This window comes from Mustela nigripes, chromosome 1 (assembly GCF_022355385.1).
Source record: "Mustela nigripes isolate SB6536 chromosome 1, MUSNIG.SB6536, whole genome shotgun sequence".
Lineage (NCBI taxonomy): Eukaryota > Metazoa > Chordata > Mammalia > Carnivora > Mustelidae > Mustela > Mustela nigripes.
In genome coordinates, this window is record NC_081557.1 from 158,966,825 (window position 1) to 158,993,028 (window position 26,204).

At 37.3% G+C, this 26,204-nt stretch overlaps 1 protein-coding gene across 7 annotated transcripts in view; it reads left to right on the plus strand.

Annotated features, from left to right (window-relative positions):
- Positions 1 to 26,204, plus strand: part of BMPR1B (bone morphogenetic protein receptor type 1B) — a 392,804-nt gene that overhangs the window by 299,683 nt on the left and 66,917 nt on the right. Inside the window, exons 1-2 of one of the 7 annotated variants that reach the window (XM_059376190.1) lie at positions 7,151 to 7,221; positions 12,015 to 12,144. The exons of 4 other annotated variants lie outside the window; for them this stretch is intronic. In XM_059376190.1, the coding sequence (XP_059232173.1) occupies positions 12,102 to 12,144 (43 nt within the window). In that variant the 5' untranslated portion in view covers positions 7,151 to 7,221; positions 12,015 to 12,101. Of the gene's footprint in view, positions 1 to 7,126; positions 7,222 to 12,014; positions 12,145 to 16,835; positions 16,941 to 26,204 lie in introns of those variants that run through there. 2 more of the 7 variants (XM_059376195.1, XM_059376200.1) reach the window with 2 other exon arrangements.

Sequence of the window (26,204 nt, forward strand, 5' to 3'; positions counted from 1 at the left end):
TTTTTTTCTCTATAAAGAAGATGCTATCTAGAAAATTCAAGATACCAAATTGGTGGCAAAAATTATATGTAAAACAAGTAGTGCAACCACTTGGAAGACTAGTTCTGTTGGATTGTTGCATATAATTTTCACTCCTTAATTAAAAAGGTAGTTGTAAATCTTACATGGCACAAAGAACCTTTTGTAAATTTTGCATTATGATCCCTAAACAGGCTGCAAGTTTTAGGTGAGCAGTATACATTTTTCATTTGTTCAGATTCTGGGAATTGCATATCTGAAACTATGCTTTTGATCCCTTCTGGAGTCTGGCGGAAAATTGATATAGCTATCTAATTCATGAGATTTTTAAAAACCTCATGAGTACATGCAGAAAACTGGTTTTGGCTCATAGTTTTTCAGTACACATAGTTCATAGTATCCTGTAGTACACAATGTCTCATATTCATTTTAGCATCTTTACAATTTTAACGGGAGCCTTACATATAAGGAAACAGTGACTTACATCACTTTTGCATGATCTGTGACACTTCTATGTTGTGGGAATTGCATTGATGAGATACCAACGAAGTGTGAAGCAATTTAGCATAACAAGAGATCTTTTTTTTCCTTCCTGGCCTTTTATGTTTACCTTCAGATATGAGCTATGCCAAGGCCAATAGCAGCGGAGCCTCAGAAAATCTGAGGCCAGGTTTGTTTTGCAAACTCTGCAGGAAATTATCCTTCTGTTACTATGTTTGTAGGAATATTCATGATCAAACTAGGTCTTTACTAAAGTGTTTAGCTTTATTTTGATTTCTCTCTAAAGGAAAACTAAGACAGTGTATTTCTCAAAAATGAAAAAAAATAGTAACTTGCCATTTATAATTGCCCACCATTTTAATGATTAGGTACTTTATTATGGGGCTAAATCCCAACCAAATGTTTGTCTCGGTTCATGTTAATATGCTCAATTGAGTATTGTTTTCACATTCCATTACAAAATACTTTTATGTTTCTATTTTTTAAAAAAAGGTTAATATTATAAAAGTAATACGCTATATTTACCTTTGAACCATCAGCTCATTTGAGGGAGGGAATGTGCAGGAGCTCATTGGCAGAATACTTGAGTGGCTCTCCGAGTTTAACGGGGGCTCTGAAATCCGCCCAAGCTATTGAGACCGGGGCAGTGGTCTGGAAACAACAACAACAGAGCATTCCGGGTGACATGGTAACAGCAGAAAGGCGGGGGGGGGGGGGTCACTTAACTGAGGCTGCTAAACAAATTGCCTTTTTACCTCTACATATATACGTAGCCACACACATGTGTTTCTTATATGGATGTTTTTGCAGGATTATTACAGTTTATTGAAATCAGAGAATATCACTAAATATTTCCTACCTAATTTCCTAGGCCCTGAGTGAAAACGTGTTCAAATTGGGGAGTGGGTCTAACGGAAGAAGGATGCTCGTGCTCAATCATGTGATTTCACAGACACATGACATTCTCTCAGTGGGCATTTCTGGAGATGGCGTTTGGTGTGGATTTTGTGAACGTACACTAACTGTTTATCCGTAACATGCATTCTAGCAGCTATTATGCATATTATTAATCTTCCCCACTTAACCTCTTGCATTGAAAAATATAATTTTCTGTCTTTTTTTGTTCCACAGACTTCATGACAAACATCTTGCAAATTAGATTTTCATATATTTCATCTCTTTCTTATGCTCAATTTAATCTATCAAAGCCACACATTGTAGAAGACATCTGGTATTGAGCTTAAGCAGCTGGGTTTCATTTGCAGAGGTTTTGAGCAAATTCTGGTGCTTGCCAACAATAATATAGCAGTTGGCCAATGTGCTTTTTCTGTGGCAGCTTGGTGCAGTGTGGTGGAAGGGACCTGAATTCAGAATCAGGTGATGTTCCGCCTCTCTCGGGCATGACTGGAGGGTTTCCGCAGGTGTTTCGGAGCGCGCCCGCTGGAGGCCGCTCAGTGGCTCTTGAGGATGAACCCGTGAGCAATGTTCAGTCATCCATTTAAGAAACAAGGAGTCTGCAGTTTTCCTCATGGGGTGGTTCACCATACTGCCTACATCAGAATCACGGAGTCATTTTTGAGATGCAGTTCCTTCCACCCTATGCCAGATCTAGTAAGCCAAATATCTCAGAACTAGCCCAGAAAGCTGCAGTTGATGAAGCTACCTCAAGGGGTCCGGGAAACACTGGATTGGAGTTAACAAATTTCAGTTCATTCTTTACCTACAGACAGAACCTCTAAACTCCCTTTTCTGACCAGAAGAAGAACCTATTTTAGTAATGTGTATTTGAAAGGAATTGTCAGAATTTGTCTCAAAAATGGCTTAACCACATATCCAGTGTAACTGTTCTTTCAGGAAATGTTATATTACTGGGACCTGTTGTTTAATCAAGCAGTTGTTCTAGCACTAGTAAAATTGTGCTCCTAATGATGAAGGGATATCAAGTCTTAACTTACTTGGAATGCTCCAGAAGGATTTCTGGGAGAGGGAAACAGAAATGAGACTCCCAAATTTCTGGTTTCTTTCTCAGATGCATTAATTAATTTTTTTCTCCAAAAAAGTCACTGGACACCTGGTAGGTTCCTGGAAATCGTTTCAGAGCATGGTCACTCCTGAGCCCTGTACGCACCTCCAGTTACATTCAGCATGTTATTCCCAATTAAGATAGTTGGTCTTTTGGCCATATAGAGGTCTGGGGGACTTTTCTGAACACAAACTGAGTTATAACTCTCTCCTTTGCTTCTGCTGAAAAAGTTCCATACCAGAATTCTTAACGATCATAGTTTAGTGTTCTTCTTTTGCTGGTTCTTAGTTCAGAATTGAGTTTTCCAGACAAACACTTCTGAGTTCCAGGGCTATATGGAAACAGCCAGGGAATGTGTGGTTGGTGTGAGGATTGCCTCTTTGGAAGCTAATAGGTAGTGACTGTCTGTTGTTAGAATGTCATTAACTGGAAATGTACTTTTTACCTTATCTTGCTTTGGAAATTAGCACTCAAGATAGTCACTTTAGAGAGCTCCTGCCTTCTCTCAGGGACTTGATTTAAAATAAACACACACACACACACACACACACACACTCCCACTTAACGTAGGTGAGCAACAGCTCGGCAAATATAACATTGAAAGAGGGTAAGAGAAGGGGCAATCTGAATGCTTCAGATTGTCTCATTCCATGATCCATGTCATGCATGGGCTACATCTGCAGCTTTTTAAAGTTTCTGGAGGAAGCTCAGCCATGCAGCTGTCTCTAATGTACTGTGAACCTTGAAAAGGAATTTCCTTTCATGTAAGAACGGAAGTAGTTTGTGTGTGGGATGATGGAGCCGAGCGTTTCCTTTAACAGAAAATAAAGTGCCATTATATAAACAAACATCTGACCAATCCAAAGTAAAGCCAGCAGAAATATATGTTACAGGCCCCTACATTTTAAAAAGACCTTGTTCATTTTAACGCCCTTCTTGTGTTTTCCCATTTTCACAACTTAGGGCAGTGAGGCACGCAGTTGTCAGATTACTTTTCGAAAGTCTGTCACTTCTAGAGCCAGAACCAGAACTTGGGTTTCCAGGTGTAGTTTGTGTTCTTTTGGGAACAATATTTAAATTTGATGTCTAAATTTGCTGTTCAGACTGAATGTTTAGAGGGTTGAAATGAAGCCTTTGCCATATGAACATTTTATTTAAGAAATAGATTATAAAAATACATACTCCCCCCACCATGAGTATTTCAGAGTATGAATAAAACTCAGAACCAAAGACCTCCGCTTTAGTTTTCTTATTTATTGAAATACATGCTAATATATAAAAGATACTCGATATTCAACCACTTTTCGAATGTCCTAACTTTGTGCTTATGGAACTGCAAATTATCCACAGTTCTGAGCCACCATACCTTGCCATCTGAGGTGAGAAGACAAAGTTAGGAAGAAGTTTGAGTTACTTTTTAGAAAAAAAAATTTGCATCCTGCATTGAAGAATGGGGCATCCTTTTCTTATTCTTCTTCCCAAGATTTCCGGTAAATGTTAAGCTAGAGATTACTTGTAAACTATCCTGAGTAGCTGTTAGTGCAAACAAGAAATGTGATCTGCAGCTTTACACCTTGAGAGTGAGGGCTAACACTTCTACAGATTTATTTCTTAATGCTAAAATTACAAGGTCATTGTTCCTTCCCATTGTAAGATGTCATTTGTACTGGGATCCTTTAGATTTACACATTTGGTTTTATGGTTTTGGACTGTTGTTGTAGAATGTTTTAGAATAATTGATGAGCTGTCTTTACCAGGTAAAATTTCTGTGGTGTTTATCATAATTTTTCTACCTCTCCACTGACTGTTTCTTCAGTAATTGAGAATCCAGACTGGGTTTGGTTTTTTTTTTTTTTTTCTTTCAAATGGAATGAAAATATTTGGTCATTTGTCCTGTAGCTTGGTTTGGATTCTTGTATTTGCTACATAAGGGGTTTTAAAGATCTGCTGAGGATTTCATATCACGTATTTGTACTTTCAAGATACTTGAGCAAAACTACCCTCCAAAAATTCTATAATGTTAGTTCTTAGTCTGGATTCCTTGTTTCTTACTCCCATGGCTTTCAGTGAATCATTACTATATTATATAAAAAATCATAAGAATTGTTTAGGGGTGGGCGCCTGGGTGGCTCATTTGGTTAAAACCTCTGCCTTCGGCTCGGGTCATGATCCCAGGGTCCTGGGATCGAGCCCCACATTGGGCTCTCTGCTCTGCGGGGAGCCTGCTTCCTCCTCTCTCTCTCTCCCTGCCTCTCTGCCTACTTGTGATCTCTCTCTGTCAAATAAATAAATAAAATCTTAAAAAAAAAAAAAGAATTGTTTAGGGGTAAAGAAGAAAGCAGCATTCTTAAAGTATAATAGTCACTGATATACTTCATTTGCAATCTTATAATTCACAAATTCAAGGATACAATTGTCAGCATTCTTATTCAGTTTGTGAAATGTCTGCTACCAACTTATAGTCAATTGGCAAAACAATTGACAGTCTGAGATTACCAAGATTTGGCAATGATGCAGATAAATGGGAATTCTTATCACTATTAGTTGGAATATAGTTTCGATCATATTGAGGAATGAAATATCATTTATTGATCTAGAGAATAATTATGTAGAAATATTCATAAGATTAAGCAATAGTTTAAAGATGTAGCACTAAAAGTATGTGACAATAAAAAATAATAAAATTGATCTCACTAATTAAAAAATCATGCTTCTAAGCACACAATCAAGAAAATGAAAAAAAATAAGCCTACAGAAAAAGAGAATACATTTGCAAATCATGTATCTGATAATGAACTTGTGTCCAGGTTATATGAAGAACTCTTACAAATTAATAGGAAAAAGATTATTAGCCCCATTTAAAAATGGGCAAGGACAGATTTTTCCCCAAAGAATATATACAAGTGATCAATAATCACATGAAAAGAAGCTAAATATCATTAGGTATAGGTGAAATTCAATTCAAAATGCCATGATATCCTACTTCCACTCAGATGGTTGTAACAAAAAAGATAATAACAGGTATCAAGGATGTGGAGAATTTGGAACCCTCATACACTACTTCTGGGATATAAAATGGTGCAGTCACTTTGTAAAACAGTTGGGCATTTCCTCAAAAGGTTAATCATTTAGTTACCTTGTCACCTAGAAATTTCACTCCTGAGTACATATCCTAAATGAAATGAGAAACTAGTGCCCACAAGAAAGTTGTATGCAGATGTTCATAACGACATTATTCATAATAGCCAAAAAGTGAAAACAACCCAGCTGTCCATTAGTTGATGAATGGATAGACTGTTGTTTTCTGTTTAACAATATTATTGAGCAGTGAAAAGAAGTGGAAAAGAAATGGAGAACTGATATATGCTGTGACATGAATAAACTTGGAAAACATTATACTAAATGAAAGAAGCCAGAAACAAAGACCATATATTGTATTGTTCCATTTCTATCAAAAGTCAAGAATAGGTAATGCTAGAGAGCTAGAAAGCAAATTAGTAACCATAAGTTGCCTGGGTGGGAGACTGGGGTCAATAATGGGTATGGTGCTTACCTTGGGGGTAATGAAAATGTTCTAAAATGAGACTGTGATATGGTTGTACAACTTTGTACGTATACTAAAAAGCATTTCCCAGAACATGTTACATGGGTGAATTTTTTGGTATGTGGATTATATTTATGTAAAGCTCCTTCATAGGGGTGATAAGTAGCAAAATTGAGAGAGTGGGAATAAGGAAGAAGGGGCTCATTTGGCTTTATAATATTTTATTCTGTGGTGATAAAAAACCTGTTAAGATTTTATAAAAATTAGTTTTAAGAACCCAGTAGTCTCTGACTTTTTTTGTATAGTTGTGGAACTTTATATAACAAAAAAGATAACTAGAAACAAAATTAAGTACATATCTACTCCACCCCCTTTTAACTAGAAAGCGTAATGGATTTTCCTTTTCCCTGATAATTAAAGACCTTGACTCCAGAGAATACTTTATACAAATGAAATGTTGTAGTAGGGCTCCTATACTGACTGTTGTTTGCTTTTCCTGGTTTCAATTATAATAATATATTATCTCTGAAATCTGAATTTTAGTGAGACAGTTTTGCCATTTTATTAGTAGGTTTATGAGAAAAATTCCTTGTGATTAAGAAGTACTGTTCATTCTAGTTAAAATCAGATCGTATTTCCTTTGCTAAAAATGTAGCAGAGTAGCCCACCTGCAACCCTGTTTACTCAATTAAGGGAAAAACTTATCTTCTTGGGACAGCTGCTGTTCATAATTCTGAGTCTGGGTCTTGTGGGAATCTCTTAGTTCGCTTATGAGCCTTTATCATGAACTTTCCCTACGTAGATTAAAAGATTGGCTTGGGGGAAAGAGAACATGCCTATAGTCCAGGAGGGCTCATGCCTATATCAGAGGTGCCCATTCCTTTTCTACTTGTTAACGTAGCAGAAATGTCTTTCCGGTCATGGGGTTTTAGAGAGGTTGGGAAATTGCCCACACTGACAAGCCCTTCTCAGATAGGAGGAGCTCATAGTCATAACAAAAACATTTTCCCAGAATATTGTTTCATGCTTCTCCCACTCAGGGCCATGACCATCATGAGGGCGGGAAAACGACCTCTGGGCCTTGAGGTTTGTGCATCAGAGTCTGAATAACAAGTGATGCTGAAGCTGATTCAGGGTAAGTTGGACTATAGTTGGGGCAACATTTAAATACAGTTGAAATGCAGTTGCCGTGTAGAGTACAGGTTAAGTAAGAGTTCTTTCTTTTAACTTCAGAGCCCATAAATATAAGAACATTTGGAACAGTTTAAACAAAAATCAAAGGATGTAAATTTTATGTGGGGGTGTGGCCATTAGTACATAAAAGCTAGATTTTTGCTGGATAGTGGTTTTCACATTGTGGTCCCTGCCTCAGCATTACATGGGAACCTATTGGAAATGTAAATTTTGGGGTCCTACCCCAGCTGGATGGAATCAGAAAGCTCAGGGGATGGGTCCAGACATCTGTGTTTCAACAAGCCCTCCAGGTTATATTGATGTGTGGCTAAAGTTTGAGAACCACTGGACTACATTATGTTGCTGGTGAGTAAACTTGAACTTTATCCCACATGCAGTGGAAATTTGTGGATGATCTGTGAGCACAGTTATGGAGTGACGAGTGTTTTAGTTAGATAGTCAAGTCTTCTGCCTTGCTTTTCTAGTTATGGACTCCAGGAAGCAAACAGAGACTTTTAGAAGGGAGGGAGATGGGGGGAGATGGATGAGCCTAGTGATGGGTAGGATTGCATGGAGCACTGGGTGTTACCTGCGAATAATGAATCACAGAACACTGCATCAAAAACTAATGATGTGGGGCGCCTGAGTGGCTCAGTGGGTTAAGCCTCTGCCTTCAGCTCGGGTCATGATCGCAAGGTCCTGGGATTGAGTCCCGCATCGGACTCTCTGCTCAGTAGGGAGCCTGCTTCCCTCTCTCTCTGCCTGCCTCTCTGTCTACTTGTGATGTCTCTCTGTCAAATAAATAAATAAATAAATAAATAAATCTAAAAAACAAAAAACTGATGATGTGCTGTATGGTGACTAACATAACACAATTTTTAAAAAAGGAATTTTAGTTTAGAAAGTATAAAAATGCCACAATGTTTGGTGATCTCATTTAATTCACATATCTCAGAAGGGTATATTAGTTTGTACTTTCTTGTAACTTAATCTGAGAGTTGTTTAATGACTTAGTAGGACTTCAGAAGTTTCAGACAAGTGATTTTTATTCACTGGAAATTATAGAATGATACTTTCTTTTGTATGCCATTGTATTCCCTAAACTTAGAACATATTACAGATTTAGTAAGACCTAGGTGTACTCTTAAATCCTGAAGATATTATCCAAATAATTTCAGAAAATTGCTGAGGGCATTCCCTGGGTCACTTTACTGTGTAATTCTTTCCCAAGTATGTTTTGCATTTTAAGTGTTTTCATTTTTCCTCTTAATCTCATTATGTATCAGTAACACATGATGTGTTGGCATCTTCTGGAATAACACATTTGTTCCAAGTGAGAAGGACTAGGTTTAGAAAATCTAGTCAGCCAAGGTTACCGGATAGAAACTTATATTGAATCTAAAACTAATGTGCTCACATTTTCCATCAGAATTAAAATGGAATGAAGCCAAGAAGTTACTATTAGAAGTTTGCTGATCTCTGTTTTGTATGAATAGTATTAGCTAAATATATCATTTAGTCCTGTACATAATAGACATGTTGAAAAAGTTCTTTTACCTATAAGTCTGCTGACTTGGGGCCAACTGTATAAAATCAGATTATATTATACCTCTCCTTAAGAGTCATTAAGATTTAAGATTCTCTAGAAAAATTTTCTTTTACTTCCAGATGGTCTTATTTTTATGTTTAAATGGCAAATTGGTATTAAAATGCAATAGGTATTTCTACTCTTTAGCAACCTAATCCCATAATATATCTTAGAACATATTAAACTTAGGTCCTGTCCAGGATTTGGAGGGAAAAAGCAGTAGCCTTTTCTGATAGGAATCAGAAAAATTGAATTTTATTGTTGACCCACTACTAAATAGTGATATGACTCTGGGCATAATTTTCATTGTCTCAGAAGATGAGATGGTATATTAAAATATTGAAATAGTTAATATGGAAAGATGGTTTGAGGCATGGATATTTTAGCTAAATATAAATAAATATACAGTGACTTGGAGAAGCCATTAATTTATACCTTCATTTATCATACTTTTATTGTACACTTAGTATCTTCCAGTGTTGTCTTGCGCTCTGTGAGCTCAAGGAAAATATTCCCTGGTCACATTCTGGAGGGGAGGCAGACAAATACAATGAATACTTTGGGAACAAATAGATGTCTATCTGACTGAAAGGAGGTAACAACTAAATTGGCAACTAAAGGTTAATAGGGAATTATCTGGGCAAATAAAGGAACTGAAGAGATTCCACACAGAGGGAACCAATGTGACCAAAATCTCAGAGAGACCGAGGAGGGCTTGGGGTAACCATAGGATGGCCGAGTTTAGCGTTAACTACTGAATTGGAGGTGAGGGGTAGTGAGTGGCTAATTCGAGATTGTAAGCAGGGGACAGAAGATGTGGGGGTGTGTGGACCCAGCTCAGGAAGCATATATATTCTTCCAGTGGATTGTGTAGATCCATGACTGGCTTTGAAAGAGGAGTTAACATAATCATATTTCCCATTGTCTTCCCTTTCAGTTAATGGCAGTTCCATCCTTATAATCTATTGGGAAAAGACCTTTGGTATTATCCTTAACTTTTCATTATCTCTCGTATAAAACATACAGTGCATCTGACAGTTACTTTAATAATGTCTCTCTTGTGCATCTCTGTGTACCACTTCAGAATCCTCTTGCAACTGTGGGCAGCCAGACATGACCAATGGGGGACAGGAGCTGAGGGAGAAGTACTTCATCATTCCCCAGGATGGATAAGCTGAAACTTTTAGTGTGGGTGAACTAGATAACTCATTCTCAAATCGCCATTTTTTCCCCTCTCTATTCCTTAGCCCAGGTCTTTACTCCTCTTTCCTGGGATGACATTCCCAAGTAAACTACCTCTGAGCACACAGTTGTCCTAGGTGCTACCTTTCTGGGAGACTAACCTCATGGCAGTACCCTCAAAATGTATCTTCAGCCAGACCACTTCCTGTCAGCTCTGCCACTACCAGCCATCAAACCACAGTTAGTGCTTGTCTCAACAAGAAAACAGCAGTTTTTTAATTGGCTTGGTACTTTTATTTTGGCCCTCCATAATCTTTTTTCAGGACAGTGAGTGAGTGTTTTATCCAGCAAGACCCTCTAGGATCTGCCCCCACTTCATTTCTGACCTCATTTCCTACTAGTGTTCCTGGTGCAGGATAAACTGGTACCTCCTGTTCCTCAAGGATTCCAGCTGCCCTTCCAGCTCAGAGCTCTTGCTTGCTCTGTCCTCTCTTTAGAGCACTCTCCCACCTCATAGCTCCCCCCTTTCTCAAAAATTACTTCCGCAGTGAGGACATTCTGACCATCCACTTTAAAGTAACAGCCACTCCCAGCATATTCTGTCCGCCTTCTGCGCTTTGTTTCTCACCACAGCACCTAGCATAATTAATATGCTTTCAGGTTTATTTTGCTTACTCTCTCTTTCCATCTGGTAACTATGAGCTTTGTTGGGGCAGGGAGTTGTGTCTGTTTCTTTCCACTGTTCCATCCTTGGGCCCACCACAGAGCCTTGGGCCCCAGTAGGTGCTCAATAAATAACTATTGTGTTATGCAAGTGAATGAATGAATATTTTAGAAAGTAGAAGTATTTTAGAAAAATGTAAAGATGGTTGAAGGAAGATAGGTCTAGAGAACAGAGATTAGGAGCTTATGGCAGGCAACCAGGTAAGAAATGATGAGGGCTGCACTTGTCATCTTTTAAGGGCATCAGTGGAGAGTTAAGAAAAGATGACAGAAAAATTAGAAGAGTAGAATGATTGTGTTGTGGATGGATTGTGCATGGCAGATAAGAGAGAGGGAGGCCTCTACGCAGCGTCCCGGGTTTTGGTTTTGGCAGTGGGAGGACGGTGGCCTCATCAGAGTCATCAGAGAGATGCGGAAGGTGGAGCAGACTTAGGGAGGTGATAGGATGTAGAGGCTTCAGGAAAGAGGAAGGAGAACTTCATATTTAAATATGTTGAGTTTGGTGTACCAGCAAGACTGCTTAGCATGAAATGTTAGAAACCCAAGAGTCCTTTGACTGGGTAGGACTGGAGTTCAGAAAAGTGTACTTGGGAATTAACTAGAGCTAATAAGGGAGTTGTAACTTGAGGTAGTACCTTCACAAAAATCAAACAAGGAAAACACATTTATTACTCTGCGTTCCTATATAAGCAGAGGAGTTCTTAACTATGGTCACTATTTCTTTCCTTGATTATTTTAGAAAAAGATGAGAATGAGAAAACCTTGAAAAAGAGAAAAAAAATCATCCCCTTGATTCATTTTTATTGGCACATTTTGAAAGAATGAAAAGGGCATTTATCTTAGGATGAAGTGTCTGAGTACCTCTGGAGTAAAAAGAATTTACCTCGAGCTTGTCCTGGCCAGCCTCAAACCCCTTATTTTACTTTCACAGCCATCTTCTTTTATTGAAAACATGTTGAAGTACTTTTTTCCCCCTTTACTCACCGGAAATGAGTAAGTTCTTTAGTAAAATATCCAGAATGCATGTAATAAAAAATGTCTAGATGTTTCAAGTAAGATTTCTGGTATATGTTTGTCTGTTTAGTAATACAAATTTTATGTGGGTATGTTCTTCACCAACATTTTTTATGTATTTTGAAACTTAGATTTTTGCCAATAGCTTTTATACCTCTGGTGCTTTTTATTACCTTATTTAGTAGAGAGTTGAGTGTTTGGAACTGGTCTTCAACCTAGAAGTTTATTAAACAATTTGATTTCCCAAGGGGCCAACACTACTGGAAAAGATTGCTATATACAAATCTCTAGGCCAGTGGGGATGAGAAAGATACTGCCCAAGGAAATTTACAGAAATGAAAACAAAATCACGTCTGATCTGTGATCATCTTATAGTTGGTGAGTACACCTTAGTTTTGGACAAAAATCTTGTTATTTGAATTAAATCCTTGCTATTTAATCTCATGTTGACATTTTACATTACAATAATAAGATGGTAAAGATCTCATAGTCTTAGCATGATTGGATACTCCCCAGGGCACAGAGATATTAGGGGCTACACTGCCTAACTTGCTATCAGTAGAGCATAGATTCTGAATACTTACATGAGATTTCAGCTGTGTTGCTGACAGTGAAATTATAATTCTTCATTAGCTGGAAGAAATTCTAAGAACCACAATTCGAGGACCTAGAGACTTCATGTTTAATTAAAAGAACCTTTCATATTTACTTACAAGAAACCAGGGTATTGACAGAAACTGTGAAAATGAACAAAAACTGTATTAGCGTTGTTTGTAGCACCAGAACCAAGTCCCAAGATGTGTAGTTGGAAGCTGGAGACCCAGGAGAACCAGTGGTGTAGTTCCCTTTGGAAAGCTGGGCAAGCTTGAGATCTCAAAAGACCCGATGTTTCACTTTGGGTTTGCTTGCAGAAAAAACCTGCCTCAGCTTGAAGGCAGGAAGAACTCTCTTACTTGGAAGAGAGTGCACTCTTTTGTCCTATTTAGGTGTTCAGCTTATTAGGTGAGGCTCATTCGCATTAGAAAGGCCAATCTGCTTCACACAGTATGTCAGTGTAAATGCTAAGCTCATCCCAAAATACCCTCTTGGAAATACTGGAATAATGTTTGACCAGATATCTGGGCACCCCTTGACCCTGAGTCAAGGTGTGCCCTTAAATTTAACTATCTTAATATTAACTTAAAATTAACTATCACAATAATTTATATTAAATCTATTCAAATTCATTTAATCAATAAACATTTTAAACATAGCTTTGTAGATTCAGCGTAAATTAAGACATTCTGAGCATCTAAAATAGAAGACGGGGGCAGGTAACCCTTAGTAAGACCAAAATAAAGTATTATAAAATCAAGAAAAAAACCTACAAGTTTTTGGAGTGTTTACATTCTTTCCCAAGACATTTTTCATGTATATTGAAGCAAACTATGTGGGACTAAAATTGAATTTCTTATTCTGAATTTTAAATTATTAAACAGACATTAAGAAAAGCATATACTTGTTCTTTTCTTTTTTATTCCTTTTTTATTTATGTCAAAATATATACTCGTGAAGTTGGTAGTATAATTATAAAGTAATGAATCAATATAAACTTACTCTGTTAAAAAACTCATCTGGTAGATAGCACAGAAAACATTCTTTAGCATTTTTTTTGGTCCCCAAGTTGCATTATTTTATTCTTATATCACAATTGTGAGCTATTTTGTGCTATGTCTTTCTGAATTCAGACAGTATACAGTGTTTCCGTTTACTGGACATTGTAGGTTAACAAAGTTTAGATTTTATTTTTTTATTTGAAAAAGCAGGGAGCATCCTTATAAACAATTATTTAGCCACAGAGTATAGCTTTTTATATTCTTATGAGTATGTAAGGACTGCCTTTATCCCATCTGGACCCAGTCCCATCCAGATTTCAGGGAGTGAAAAATACAAGGCAATGACTATTTTAAGAATCGATAAGTGTCCAGTTTTCCCAACACAATTTATTGAAAAGACTGTCTTTTTAAGAATGAAACTCAACCATTCTTTTACACCATACATAAAGATAAACTCAAAATTGATAAAAGACCTCAACGTGAGGCAGGAATCTATCAAAATCCTAGAGGAGAGCATAGGCAGTAACCTCTTCAACATGGGCCACAGCAACTTCTTTCAAGACATGTCTCCAAAGGCAAAGGAAACAAAAGCCAAAATGAACTTTTGGGACTTCATCAAGATCAAAAGCTTCTGCACAGCAAAGGAAACAGTTAACAAAATAAAGAGGCAACCCATGGAATGGGAGAAGATATTTGCAAATGACAGTACAAAGTGCTGATATCCAAGATCTATAAAGAACTCCTCTGAGTCAACACACGCAAGACAAATAATCGTGTCAAAAAATGGGCAGAAGACATGAACAGACACTTCTCCAAAGAAGACATACAAATGGCTAATAGACACATGAAACAAATGTTCATCATCATTAGCCATCAGGGAGATTCAAATCAAAATGGCATTGAAATACCACCTTACACCAGTTAGAATGGCCAAAATTATTAAGACAGAAAACAGCAGGTGTTGGAAAGCATGCGGAGAAAGGGGAACCCTTTTACATTGTTGGTCGGAATGCAAGTTGGTGCAGCCACTTTGGAGAACAGTGTGGAGATTCCTCAAAAAATTAAAAATAGAGCTACCCTATGACCCTACAATTGTACTACTGGGTATTTACCCCAAAGATACAGATGCAGTGAAAAGAGGAGCCATCTGTACCTCAGTGTTCATAGCAGCAATAGCCACAATTGCCAAACTGTGGAAAGAGCCAAGATGCCCTTCAACAGAGGAATGGATAAAGAAGATAATGGTCCATATATACAATGGGAGTATTATGCGTCCATCAGAAAGGATGAATACCCAACTTTTGTATCAACATGGACGGAACTGGAGGAGATTATGCCGAGTGAAATAAGTCAAGCAGAGGAAGTCAGTCATATGGTTTCACATACTTGTGGAGCATAAGGAATAACATGGAAAAGGAAAAGAAAAGTAAATTGGGGTAAATCGGAGGGGGAGACAAAGCATGAGAGACTGTGGACTCTGAAAAACAAACAGGGTTTTGGAGGGGAGGAGGTAGGGGGATGGGTGAGTCTGAGGGCAAGCATTGCATGGAGCCCTGGGTGTGGTGCATAAACAATGAATCTTGGAATGCTGAAAAGATAAAAAAAAAAAAAAAAAGAATCTATAAGTGTATTTGGCTTATTTAGACACTTTAGAGTCAAATACAAAACAAAAATCTGATTGTTCTTAAATTTAAAAGTTAAGAAAAACCTTTAAATGATTTAATAATTCTGAATTTGGCTCATCTTAGAAATTACAGAACTAGGGACTCCATTAAGAAAACATTCTAATTTTCTCGACATCAATGTCTTATTTTCTCCAAATGTGACTGGTGTAGTCTCTTATTTATAGTTACAAGATTAATGACAAGATAGCTACTTTCGTAATGCATAGACTTTATAGACATAGCTTTATAGAATGCTATATGTTTATCTCTCTTGGTTGAGGATGTAAAAGAAATGTTAAGAGAAAAGGGGAAAAATTGTTGCTGTATGTCTGGAAATAGCAAACATCATTTATTCTTCTTTTATAGGTAATTTTTTAGCTTGCTTTAGTAAGAATCAGATGTGGCGGGTTTTGGAGAGATTTGTTCTCGTGAGTTAATATTTGACTTGCCAGGTCTTCTGTATTTGCCGAGGTGACCTTGGGAACATTGGTCTTGCCTTGATACCTGGTGGTCATCTCCTTACTTTGGCACCTAGGAAATAATTGAGGTTTTGGCTTCATCAGGAGGAAGCTATTTGTGTGATAATATTCCCTGACTGCTGTGTAGGATTGGTGTAAAATACAGGACTTTGGCAGTGCTTTCTTTGAAGACTCAAATCTAATGTGAAAACCTCCCCCCCCTTTTTTTTTAATGAAGAAGGTTTGTGGCACTTTCATAATAGCTGGGCCTGCCCTGTTGATTTAGATCAAAATCATTTCCTCCCATCATCATAACCATTTTACTGTTCAGTGGTGCAGAAGGCAGCGTGAAGAGTTGGTGAAATGTTTTGGATCATTCAGAAGTAGATGAAAGATAAAAATGGAAATATCTCCAACAGAGGTGATACTCTGGAGAACTTCTTATAAGAGCAAAATTAAAGTATCCAAGTATCTCTACACTAAGAATTTTTTTTAAAGTTTTCTAATGATGTGAATGATTCATATAAACATCTAAGACAAAACCAAAAGTTTATAAATCCGCTTAGACTTTGTGCATGCTTATTCCATTTTGAAGTCTTAACTGTTTTCTCTTTTAGCTTTTCGGGAAAGGAAACACAAATTCTCTTGATGTTTAATGAATATTTATGAAGTCCTCTGACAATTAAGGACTCATTAACATTTCACTTTAAAAGAAAAGAGTTAAAAACACTTTTAAGGCCAAAGCAGAATGTGGTAGCAAGGAGAAACACCCATCTCTCTTTCATTGTTGTGAACTGTCAGGTCAGAAACACTGCAAATGAATGCAGATTTTTTAAAGAAAGTGGTTTGAAAATAATAGACATGTTTTATTTTTACACAATGATTTTCATTTTGTATTGACTCTTGTCTTAGTGAGTAATTTTTGGCTTGTTTTCTGAAGATAGTCAGAAACCCTGCTTTTATATGTCAAATAATGTGTAGATCAGATTTTGGAGTCAGACTCTTTGTGTTTAAATTTCAGTTTCAACTCTTTCTAGCTTTATGACCTCCAGCAAGTTGTCAGTGCCTCAGTGTCTGCATTGCAGTTTGGGGTGGGGAGAGTGGTGCTATAGGACTCATTAGCTTGTTTGACAAAGCACCTGAGTTAATGCATGAAAAACACTTAAAATTGTGCTGGCACACTGGTTTTCTTGGCTTTGAGAAATCTTTCCTTTCAATTTATACTACTTTGGCCCTTGTTTTAGGGCCTTGGGGAAGGTCTTTGTTTCCTCAGGCTGAGGTGCTGTAAGAATAGTTAGTGAATGAATCCTCACTTCTGATGGGTAGCACTCAACTTTCTTTTTTCATTTCAGATTTTCTCCATTCTTCATTCCCAGCACCCCAAGGCTTTCTGTCCAGCCATTTGTAGCTACCTTGGACTGCAGCTATTCTCATGGTCCAAGTACAATCCACAGAAAGTAAGAATGCCTAAATATACATTTACTCACTTTCAAAAGCACAGTCTTTTATGAATGAGAAATTGCTAAAGTCAACAAGCTTCTTTTTTAAAAAGTTTTTATTTATTTATTTGACAAAGAGATTGCAAGTAGGCTGAGAGGCAGACAGAGAGAGAGAGAGACAGGGAAGCAGACTACCTGCTGAGCAGAGAGCCTGATGCAGGGCTCCATTCCAGGACCCTGAAATCATGACCTGAGCAGAAGGCAGAGGCTTGACCTACTGATCCACCCAGATGCCCCCCAGTCAACAAGGTTTTTGAAGCAAGAGCGGTTACACCATTTTTGCTGTCATTCCTTATAAATCATTGTTATTTGGTAGTATGGAAATAAAGAAATACATGAGCTAGAAATCAAATGGGGGCCTAGAAAGTTACATGCGGCTCATCATTATTTTAAATATGAAATAGAAGTATGTGTTGGGATGAGCAGAGAAGTCCTAAAACATCAGTCCACATCTGTCTCTTTCTGGGAGGCTTCACACTTAACAGATGTCAGCAGTGACCTGGAAGCCAAACCTTGGTAATTCTGCTGATAAATATATTCCTCTAAAGAACATCCCACTTATTCTTAAGTAATTTACCATCCTGCTTTGCTTACTATAGGTCATGAGTTTGAATTTGTCTTTGTGAAGTGCTGAGTTGCTGTTATTTAACTCAGAACTTATCTTTAAGTCAAGCCTCATAAATTTAATAATAATTAGTCATAGTTACTGCTGGAATTTTTACTGCTTTCACCATCTGCTCCTCTCAGTATATGCAGGGTGTTAGATCTATTTCACAATAACTGAGTAAACTTTTACTTCTAATAATTACTTTCTACTGGAGAAGTGATTGATATATTTAAGGTTTTTGAGAATATGATGGGGATCTTCTGTGACTTATTTTTCAGTTTTCTAGATGTATCATAGGGAGGTTTCATTTCCACTGGTTATATGTGCACGATACAGTATTGGTGATGACCCTGATATTAGATTATATTCCATTTACCATTCAGTGACTATTGTGTACTTGGGTATTTACTCCTAGTTTTGATGTTGTTGAATTTGTCTTTATTATTCTTAGCCATCCAATCCTCATTTTGGAGTATAAACTCTTTAGCTTAGAGAGCTAAAGAGAGAGCACAGTTAATTATTTCTGTATTTTCCAAGGAGGCTTGGAAATGGAATGGAATGCAGAAATGGAAATGTTCAGTGAATAGGCTTATCTCCTTCCAAGAGTTCTACCTTAACTTATAACCCTCATTTCATTGTATAAGTAGTAAAGTTTCAGGATGAACTGGTGCTCTGCATGGAGGGATGAGCTTATTTTGTGTTCTGCAGGAATCCTTTCTGACTGTATTAACAATATACTCTAGAAACTGCTTAAAGTCAGCTTGTCTTTTAGTCCATTATTATCATGGTTATATTTGCTCATATAAACTACTCTGAAAAGTTACAAAGTAAGTAATATAGTTTTTTAAAAATAAGATTTTATACTTAAAAACTTTGTTTTGAAGATTTGTGAAAACTAAAATCAGAGTTGGATGAAAAAATGTGCCCATTAGCATCAAATAATGAAATTCTTGGTCATGAATTTCAGCTAATAATACAGAAATTGTTCACATTTATATGGGGGCAAATTCTGCTTAAGGAATTGTTGTAACCATTTTACATATATGCATGAACAAATACTGTTATTATCCTCATTTGACAAATGAAAAATGGAGATTCTTGGAGGTAAATTGGCTGAGGTCACACAACTAATCTTTCACATTGATAGTTAACGGAGTGACTTAGAAGTAAATTATACTACTTAACTAGTAATACTTGATACTTGATAGGCTGGAATATACATGCAACTAACTCTTACTTTAGTTAGAGTAACATATACAACATGGTGAATCTCCATGGAAACATCAGAAAAAGAAGCATGTGTCTCTGATTGGGCAATGTGATGTAGATGGTGAAGGAGAGAGACACTGTTAGAGGCTGAAAGAATATTATGAACAAAGAAATGCGAGTATGAAGAACATGGTGAACACAGAGTAAGGTGTGGATAGGGAGTAGATGATGAGAGGTGATAAGGGTGGGAAGAGGGATGGGGCCAGTTCATGAAGAGCCTTGAATGCCTTCCTAAGAACTTTAGAAACATTAGAGCTTTTGCGTACTTGGTTTTAGCTTTTTCGTTTTGTGAGTTCATGCATGTGTGTTGTTATTTTTAGAAGGCAGCAGTGCAAATAATAGATTACAGAAGTGGGAGAGAGATCAGAGAGTACTATAGTAGTACTAAATAGGGGCAGGGATTAAGGAGATAGAAAGGAGGGGCTCCAGCCAGTAGCTCATATTCTGCCCAAAGGGAACATGGTAGACAGTCCTGTCCTTGCTGTTGGGGGAAAAGAAATCAAAGCTACTCACACCTGCTGATGGTGATGATAAGTAATCTTCCTTCTCCTTTTTATTATTATTATTAATACTGTTTTTATTGAGTGATTTGGTTAAAGCAGTTAAGTGGAGTAGTGAAAGTCTCATCTTGGCCTTAAGATCTCAGTTCTGATCCTCAGTCATTTAAAAATGGGAATAATAATTGGGACGCCTGGGTGGCTCAGTTGGTTAAGCAGCTGCCTTCGGCTCAGGTCATGATCCCAGCGTCCTGGGATCAAGTCCCACATCGGGCTCCTTGCTCTGCAGGGAGCCTGCTTCTCCCTCTGACTCTGCCTGCCACTCTGTCTGCTTGTGCTTGTGCTCACTCTACCTCTCTCTCTGACAAATAAATAAAAATAAAATCTTTAAAAATGGGAATAATTGCACCTGCCTTGCTGGTCTCTGATAAGAATTGTATGAAACAATTGGTAAGTATTTGATAAATAGTAGTTGTATTTCCTTCATTTGCTAGTCATTTCAGGCATTATTTATTTCTGTGCAGCATACAAAGCCCATGGCGATAGCCTTTGTAGACAGTAAAGTGTTAACTGGTGAGCTGTTTTCTACAATTTTTAGGTTGTCTTTATACATTTTAAAGTGAGTGTTTGTATTATATAAATGTTCTCTAAGCTCTTTTCTTATTAAAAACCAGGAAATTAGAGTCCCGCGAAGTTATATTATTGGCTTTACATGATTATATATCAGTGGAAGAGCTGAGGGAAATGATTACGTGTCGGCCAGTTTTAAAACTTCAGTAACACTTTATGTGGATGTTATAGAATGCACGTGTGTATAATTTCTGCATCTGACACACACATATATGTTCATGTAAGTATCTGGTGAAGTTTAAGATGTTATGAAGATATAAAATATCATTAGAGAGTAATAGGTAGTATTACCTAGCAGTTAGCAGTAACATGTAAAGTGAATTGCATATGGTATATAAGGCATGCTGTGTGATGCTGTGTTAAAGTACATTTATGGAAAGTGCTTTGAAGGCAAAGTTGATATGACATACTAAACAGCCCTAAATATGAATAAGTAATATTGATATATTTCACGTGATGCAGTGTTCTGTAGTGCCGTTTCCTTTAACAGTACCACATTTCCTTATCAGTACTAGCAGGAGCCATGATAATGAAATTTCCACATGTCTTTTCTGAATAGTGAAATCATTTTCTATAATAAATGAGAAAGTGGCTAAAATTGACCAAGAATTGGAAATATGAATTAGTATCAGTATTTATGGTAGTCCCTGGTAAGTGATGAATGCCAGTATCTCATTTATCATGCTCTAGAAAATAGATTTGTGTGTGTCTATTTCTTAACTAGAGTGGGTCTTTAAATTGGTGGTGGATTCTGGTAGTGGCTTTATACTTCTGTAGTGGAGTGAAAGGTGTGTGCTTTTCTGTGTTACAAACACCAGAGTGTTTACTGTCAAGTTTGAAGCCTGGATTTCCGTAAAACAAAGCAAACTAGCATTTATTGGGCATTTACTCTGTTTCAGTCACTGGGCCTTTTGTGCTACGTGCTTTATGTAGTACTTCATTTAAACTTAGCAACAGCCGTGTGAAAGTAGACTTTATCATGCCTGTTTTCAAGAGGGAGAAATGGAAGTCTACAGAAACTAATGTATTTGCCCAGAGGCATACAGCTTATTAGTGGAACTGGGCATTGATCCAGGCATGTACTCTCTTCTGTAAGTGCTGTCCGGTTTACGCTGGGATTAGAGACATCGTTCAGAACCGTCCTCTCAAATCTATATTCCAGTGTTATACTCTTTAACCTAAAGTAAAATTTAGTTGAATTGACTCTGTCAAAGTCTTGTGTTTGAGTTTGAAAATTTTATGGCTAGGGAGCAAAAAGAGTGTCAGAAAAATTCAGCTAAATTTTTCTTTTCAATTTTATTTTGTCTTTTTTTAAAAGATTTTATTTATTTATTTGAGAGAGAGTGAGCAAGAGAGGGGGCATGAGCTGGAGGAGGGGCAGAGGGAGAAGCAGATACCCTGCTGAGCAAGATGCAGGGCTTGATACGGGACTCAATCCCAGGACACCGGGACCATGATCTGAGCAGAAGGCAGACGCTAAACCGACTGAGCCATCCAGGTGCCGCTGTTTTTAATTTTAAAAAGGGGAGATTTTACCAAGTAACAGTCATAGTTAGAACACACACACAGTTGAGATAACATATCATAATATATGTGAAATATTTGTGTTAATCTATTCTCTCAGATGATCCTTGCAGCTTCCAGGATAGACGAGTTGTTCTACACACCCGGTTTATTTTTTTATTGCATGTGTTCGAGGACCCTCATGCTATACTAGGAGGTGAGGATGTTGTGGTTAACCGATGAGATGTCATTCTTATTCTTATGCACTGTGTATCTATTCTAAATATTTCATCAGAGTGTGAAATAATAGCACCTTTAAGACCTCGTATTGGAAAGATACCTTCAGAATTTCTCCATAGAGTATTTGTAGGTAGGGGGAAAATGTTCTGCTAAGGGTGTCCCTTCTTCAAGACCTTTACATGATATAAAATCTCTGACTTTTCTTGATTCAGAATTGGCTGTTTTCTGCAGCATGGAGGAAAAACTGATTGCTGTTTGGAAATCACGACTTTAAGTGAGTTAAAGATAAGACATAAACAAACGTAGTGAAAGTTAGAGAAAAGCTTGTCTCCCTGTATTCAGCCTTTTTTGGTGTTCAGATATGAAAAAGAAAACCAACCAACCAACAAACAAAACATACAGCAGAAACAGAAAAGACTGCCTGTGACAGCTTACAACCCCAAATCAAAGCAAACAAACAAAAATCAACCAACTAATTAGTGCCACATTTGGAAAACTCTTTTTCTCTTTTTAATTACTTTTCTGAGAATGTGAGCTTTCTGTATCTGTTTGTTTTACTCTCCTATTAATGAATCGTTTCTTCTGAAGAGCTTTTCAACATTTCATAACTGGCAGCATCTAAGTGGTGTTAGGTCAGCTAAGGTTCTGTACGTTAATTATGCCATTTAGAGACCAATTAAGAGCATTAAAGCATATATTTACGTTAGTAGTTGCTTTCACAGTCATTTGGTATACATAATACCTTTGTGAACAATATAGTGTTTCCAAGTGAAAATTTCTCTCTAGAGTTCAAAAGAGTTCAATGTTTTCTTAATTTTTTCTTTTAAAAATCATCTTAAACTCCTTTCTCTTCCACCATACTTAAAATCTCCTAACTTATCTTAAACTATGTGTAGTTTTCTATCTCAATTCTGATGGCCAATAGTTGGTCATCCCCTGTGGGAGTTCTCAAAGTATGATTTGCAAGCATAATAATATGTGTATACATAATAACGATGTATTTACAATGATAATGCAAAAGAGAGCGTGGGTAGAACTGCTGGCAAAATATTAGCACAAATCAACACAGAACGCCAAGCTGTATTCTTAAATTCTTCACTGCCATGTACTCATAGTAAAACAAGCCACCAATCATTCAGCCACTGAAACACCAAACCCGCCAACCAAATAAACAGTCACTCAACCAACCAAACACCAAACAAAGAAAGCTAGCTTCATCTAATAATATCCTGAATGAAGTAGTAAAAATTTTTAATTTTATTAAATTCCAACCTCTGAGTCAATGTCTTTTTACTATTGGGTGACAGAATGTGGATCATATGTAATGAAATTATTCAGCATACTGAAGATTAGTGGTTACTTTGAGACTTTTTTCATGAAACATAACTTTTACTAGAAAGAATGACAAACTATGGTTTTTTAGGTGTATTTACAGACATAGCCTCAAAAATGAATGAAGTGAGCCCGTTACTTCAAGGAAAACAAATGACAGTATTTATTCCAAATGATAAAACTCAAACTTACAAAGAAAAATTAGGATTTTGCAAAGTCCGTATCTACAGAACTGATCTGCCTAGCTGAGTCAATCAGTTTTTTTTTTCAACCAGTGCCCATGTTTCATATTCATGTATGTGTAAAAAATCCAAACTATCCATGAGACAGTAGATTGTAATTTATCAGAATATGAAAATTTCATCAATAGGGTTTCAGATTCCACATTGCATCTGACTTTTAGGAGACTCCTACTTGTCCACTTTTTGTGAAGTATCACAAGCAAGGTGGGGGCAGCAGGCAGAGGCAGAGGGAGAAGCAGGCTCCCTGCTGAGCAGAGAGTCCAGTGTGGGGCTTGATCCCAGGACCCTGGGATCATGACCTGAGCTAAGGCAGACACTTAACAGATTGGCCAGCCAGACGTTCTGTAAATGATTACCTCTCAAAACCTCCTTGAAATGTAGATATTAATATCATGAAGTGTTTGAGACCAAAGGAAATTAAGAATTTGCCTACGGTCACAACTAATAAATGGCAGAACAGAAATTCTTATATTTTATGAATGTAATATTTAATAACCTCTTTTCATGCTTTAGATATTAAAAAAGAATGGATACTAGCAAAGTAGAAGGTATGTAGGACCATAATGTGTTTGAAGTAGAAGGGAGGTTAGAAAACATATCTTGGTATCATCTTTTTTTTTTTTTTTTAAGATTTTACTGTTAAGTAATCTCTGTACCCAACGTGGGGCTCAAACTCCCAACCCTCAGATCAAGAGTCACATGCTCCACCTACAGAGCCAGCCAAATCCCTTCTTCCTACCATATTGTTTTACCGATAAACTAATTCAGGGTATACAAATATATAGTATTGTGACCCCTAAATTGCTTTGAACCTGTCAGTATTTTTATCTATTTATTTATTTATTTATTTGGGGGGGAGAGAGAGAGAGAACAAGCAGGGGTGCTGCAGAGGGAGAGGGAGAAGCAGATTCCCTGCTGAACAGAAAGCCTGACACAGGGCTCCAGGCTCAATCCCAAGATCCTGGGATAATGACCTGAGCAGAAGGCAGATGCTTAACCAACTGAGCTACCCAGGTGCCTTGAACATGTCAGGATTTTTAACATAATTATTCTTATTTTTACTTAGTCTCCTTTTATTCCTTTTTTGTTTAGCAGATGAAAATAACTTCAGTATCTTTGGCAAGAATAACTATGTTATTCTCACATAGATGTTTATGAAAACAAAAACAAAAACAGGGGCGCCTGGATGGCTCAGTGGGTTAAGCCTCTGCCTTCAGCTTGGGTCGTGATCCCAGGGTCCTGGGATGGAGCCCCACATTGGGCTCCCTGCTCAGTGGGGATCATGCTTCCACATCTCTCTCTCTGCCTCCTTGTGATCTCAATCTGTCAAATAAATAAATAAAATCTTTAAAAAAATGAAACAAAAACAAACACAAAAGAGAAAGACAGAAGGTTATGGTAGAATAGCCATTGCTTTCTCTGAGGAAGGACAGATAGATACTCATTACTTCTGTTGGTAACAAAATTACCAATAGATTTTATTCTGGCCCTAGGAACTCAGTACATGTTAGAAATTTACCTGATCTAAAAAGAGTGATCTAAAAAGAGTGTATGAGAGAAGATTAATACCATGTTAAAGCAGAAGGAACTGCAGGTGTTTGGAACAAGAAAGTGTTTATGATAGTCAAGGTCAGACAACCCATCTCTTCAGAGTAGACTAGTAAGATTTCAGGATAACACTCATGTTTTTTGTGATTTCTAGAGAGGAGGTCATAGTACTTACTATACTGTGTGTGCTGATGCTTACTCTCTTCACCTGCAACCCAAAATACCTTATGGAGGATGGAATTAAGGTTTGGTACCATCACTCTGTTTATTCCTTTTTGCCTTTCTTCCTAGTTTGTTTCCATTTAATATTGCTAAGTAGAATTTAAAACAAGTGGGGCCCCTGCGTGGCTCAGTTGGTCAAGGGTCTGCGTTTGGCTCAGGTCATGATCTCAGAGGCCTAGGATCCAGTCCTGCATCAGGCTCTCAGCTCAGCAAAGAGTCTGCTTCTTCCTCTCCCTCTGCGCCTCCCCCCTGCATGTGCTCTCACTCACTCATTCTGCCCTCTCTCTCAAATAAATAAAATCTTTAAAGAAATTTAAAACAAGTTTAATCGATTGAGTTAGTATGCTGTGCCAGCATAAAATTCAACCTTTATTTAAATATAGTTTATGTAAATAATAAGCTCAAGGGAAATGAAAGTTATTTCCAGATTACTGTGTTTAATTTTGGGAATTCAGGACTGCTGTTCATTTTTGGCCGTTTGTCTTGTCCTTGCTCCCCTTTCTCTAATATAGAGTAGTCTCCTTTCAGTCTATTCCAGTCCCTTCTCAGCAAACTCAGTCATGCAGACTCTCAAGCATAAATAACTTTAATATTCCCTCAATATGTAAATATAGTGTCAATCTTAAAATCTGCCTGAAATTAGGTGAGTGAAGTCAGGAATATCCACATTTATAGCCATAGCCTATATATATTTTTAAAAAGTGTACTCAGTTGTGAATGGTTTTCTGTGTTTGTAGCCAGGCAGGTTTGGATTTGTTTTTATCCCTTGTGTCCATGGCTGGTTACGATTTTAGGCAATGGGAAGTTAGATGTCCTTTCCCCAAATTCTTTATTAGGTAAGGATGGAGTTGGGAACAGAGGTATTACATGTTACAGGTTTGCAATATATTGGTTACCAGAGCAACCACGGTGTCTTGCTGCACATGAGTCTTTTCTGTAGAAACACCTGTTATCGCTCTTTGTTGCCTGTCCAGGGAATGCAGTCATGGGAAAAGCCGTCACACATGCAGCTCTGCTATATTATGGTATTGACTCAGGGTCATTGGCTTTGCAGTGAATTTCTAATCTAGACAGGTATGTTTGGCTGAGTCTTTTCTGGTAATCTAATTCATTCATCGGCATTCCTTACACA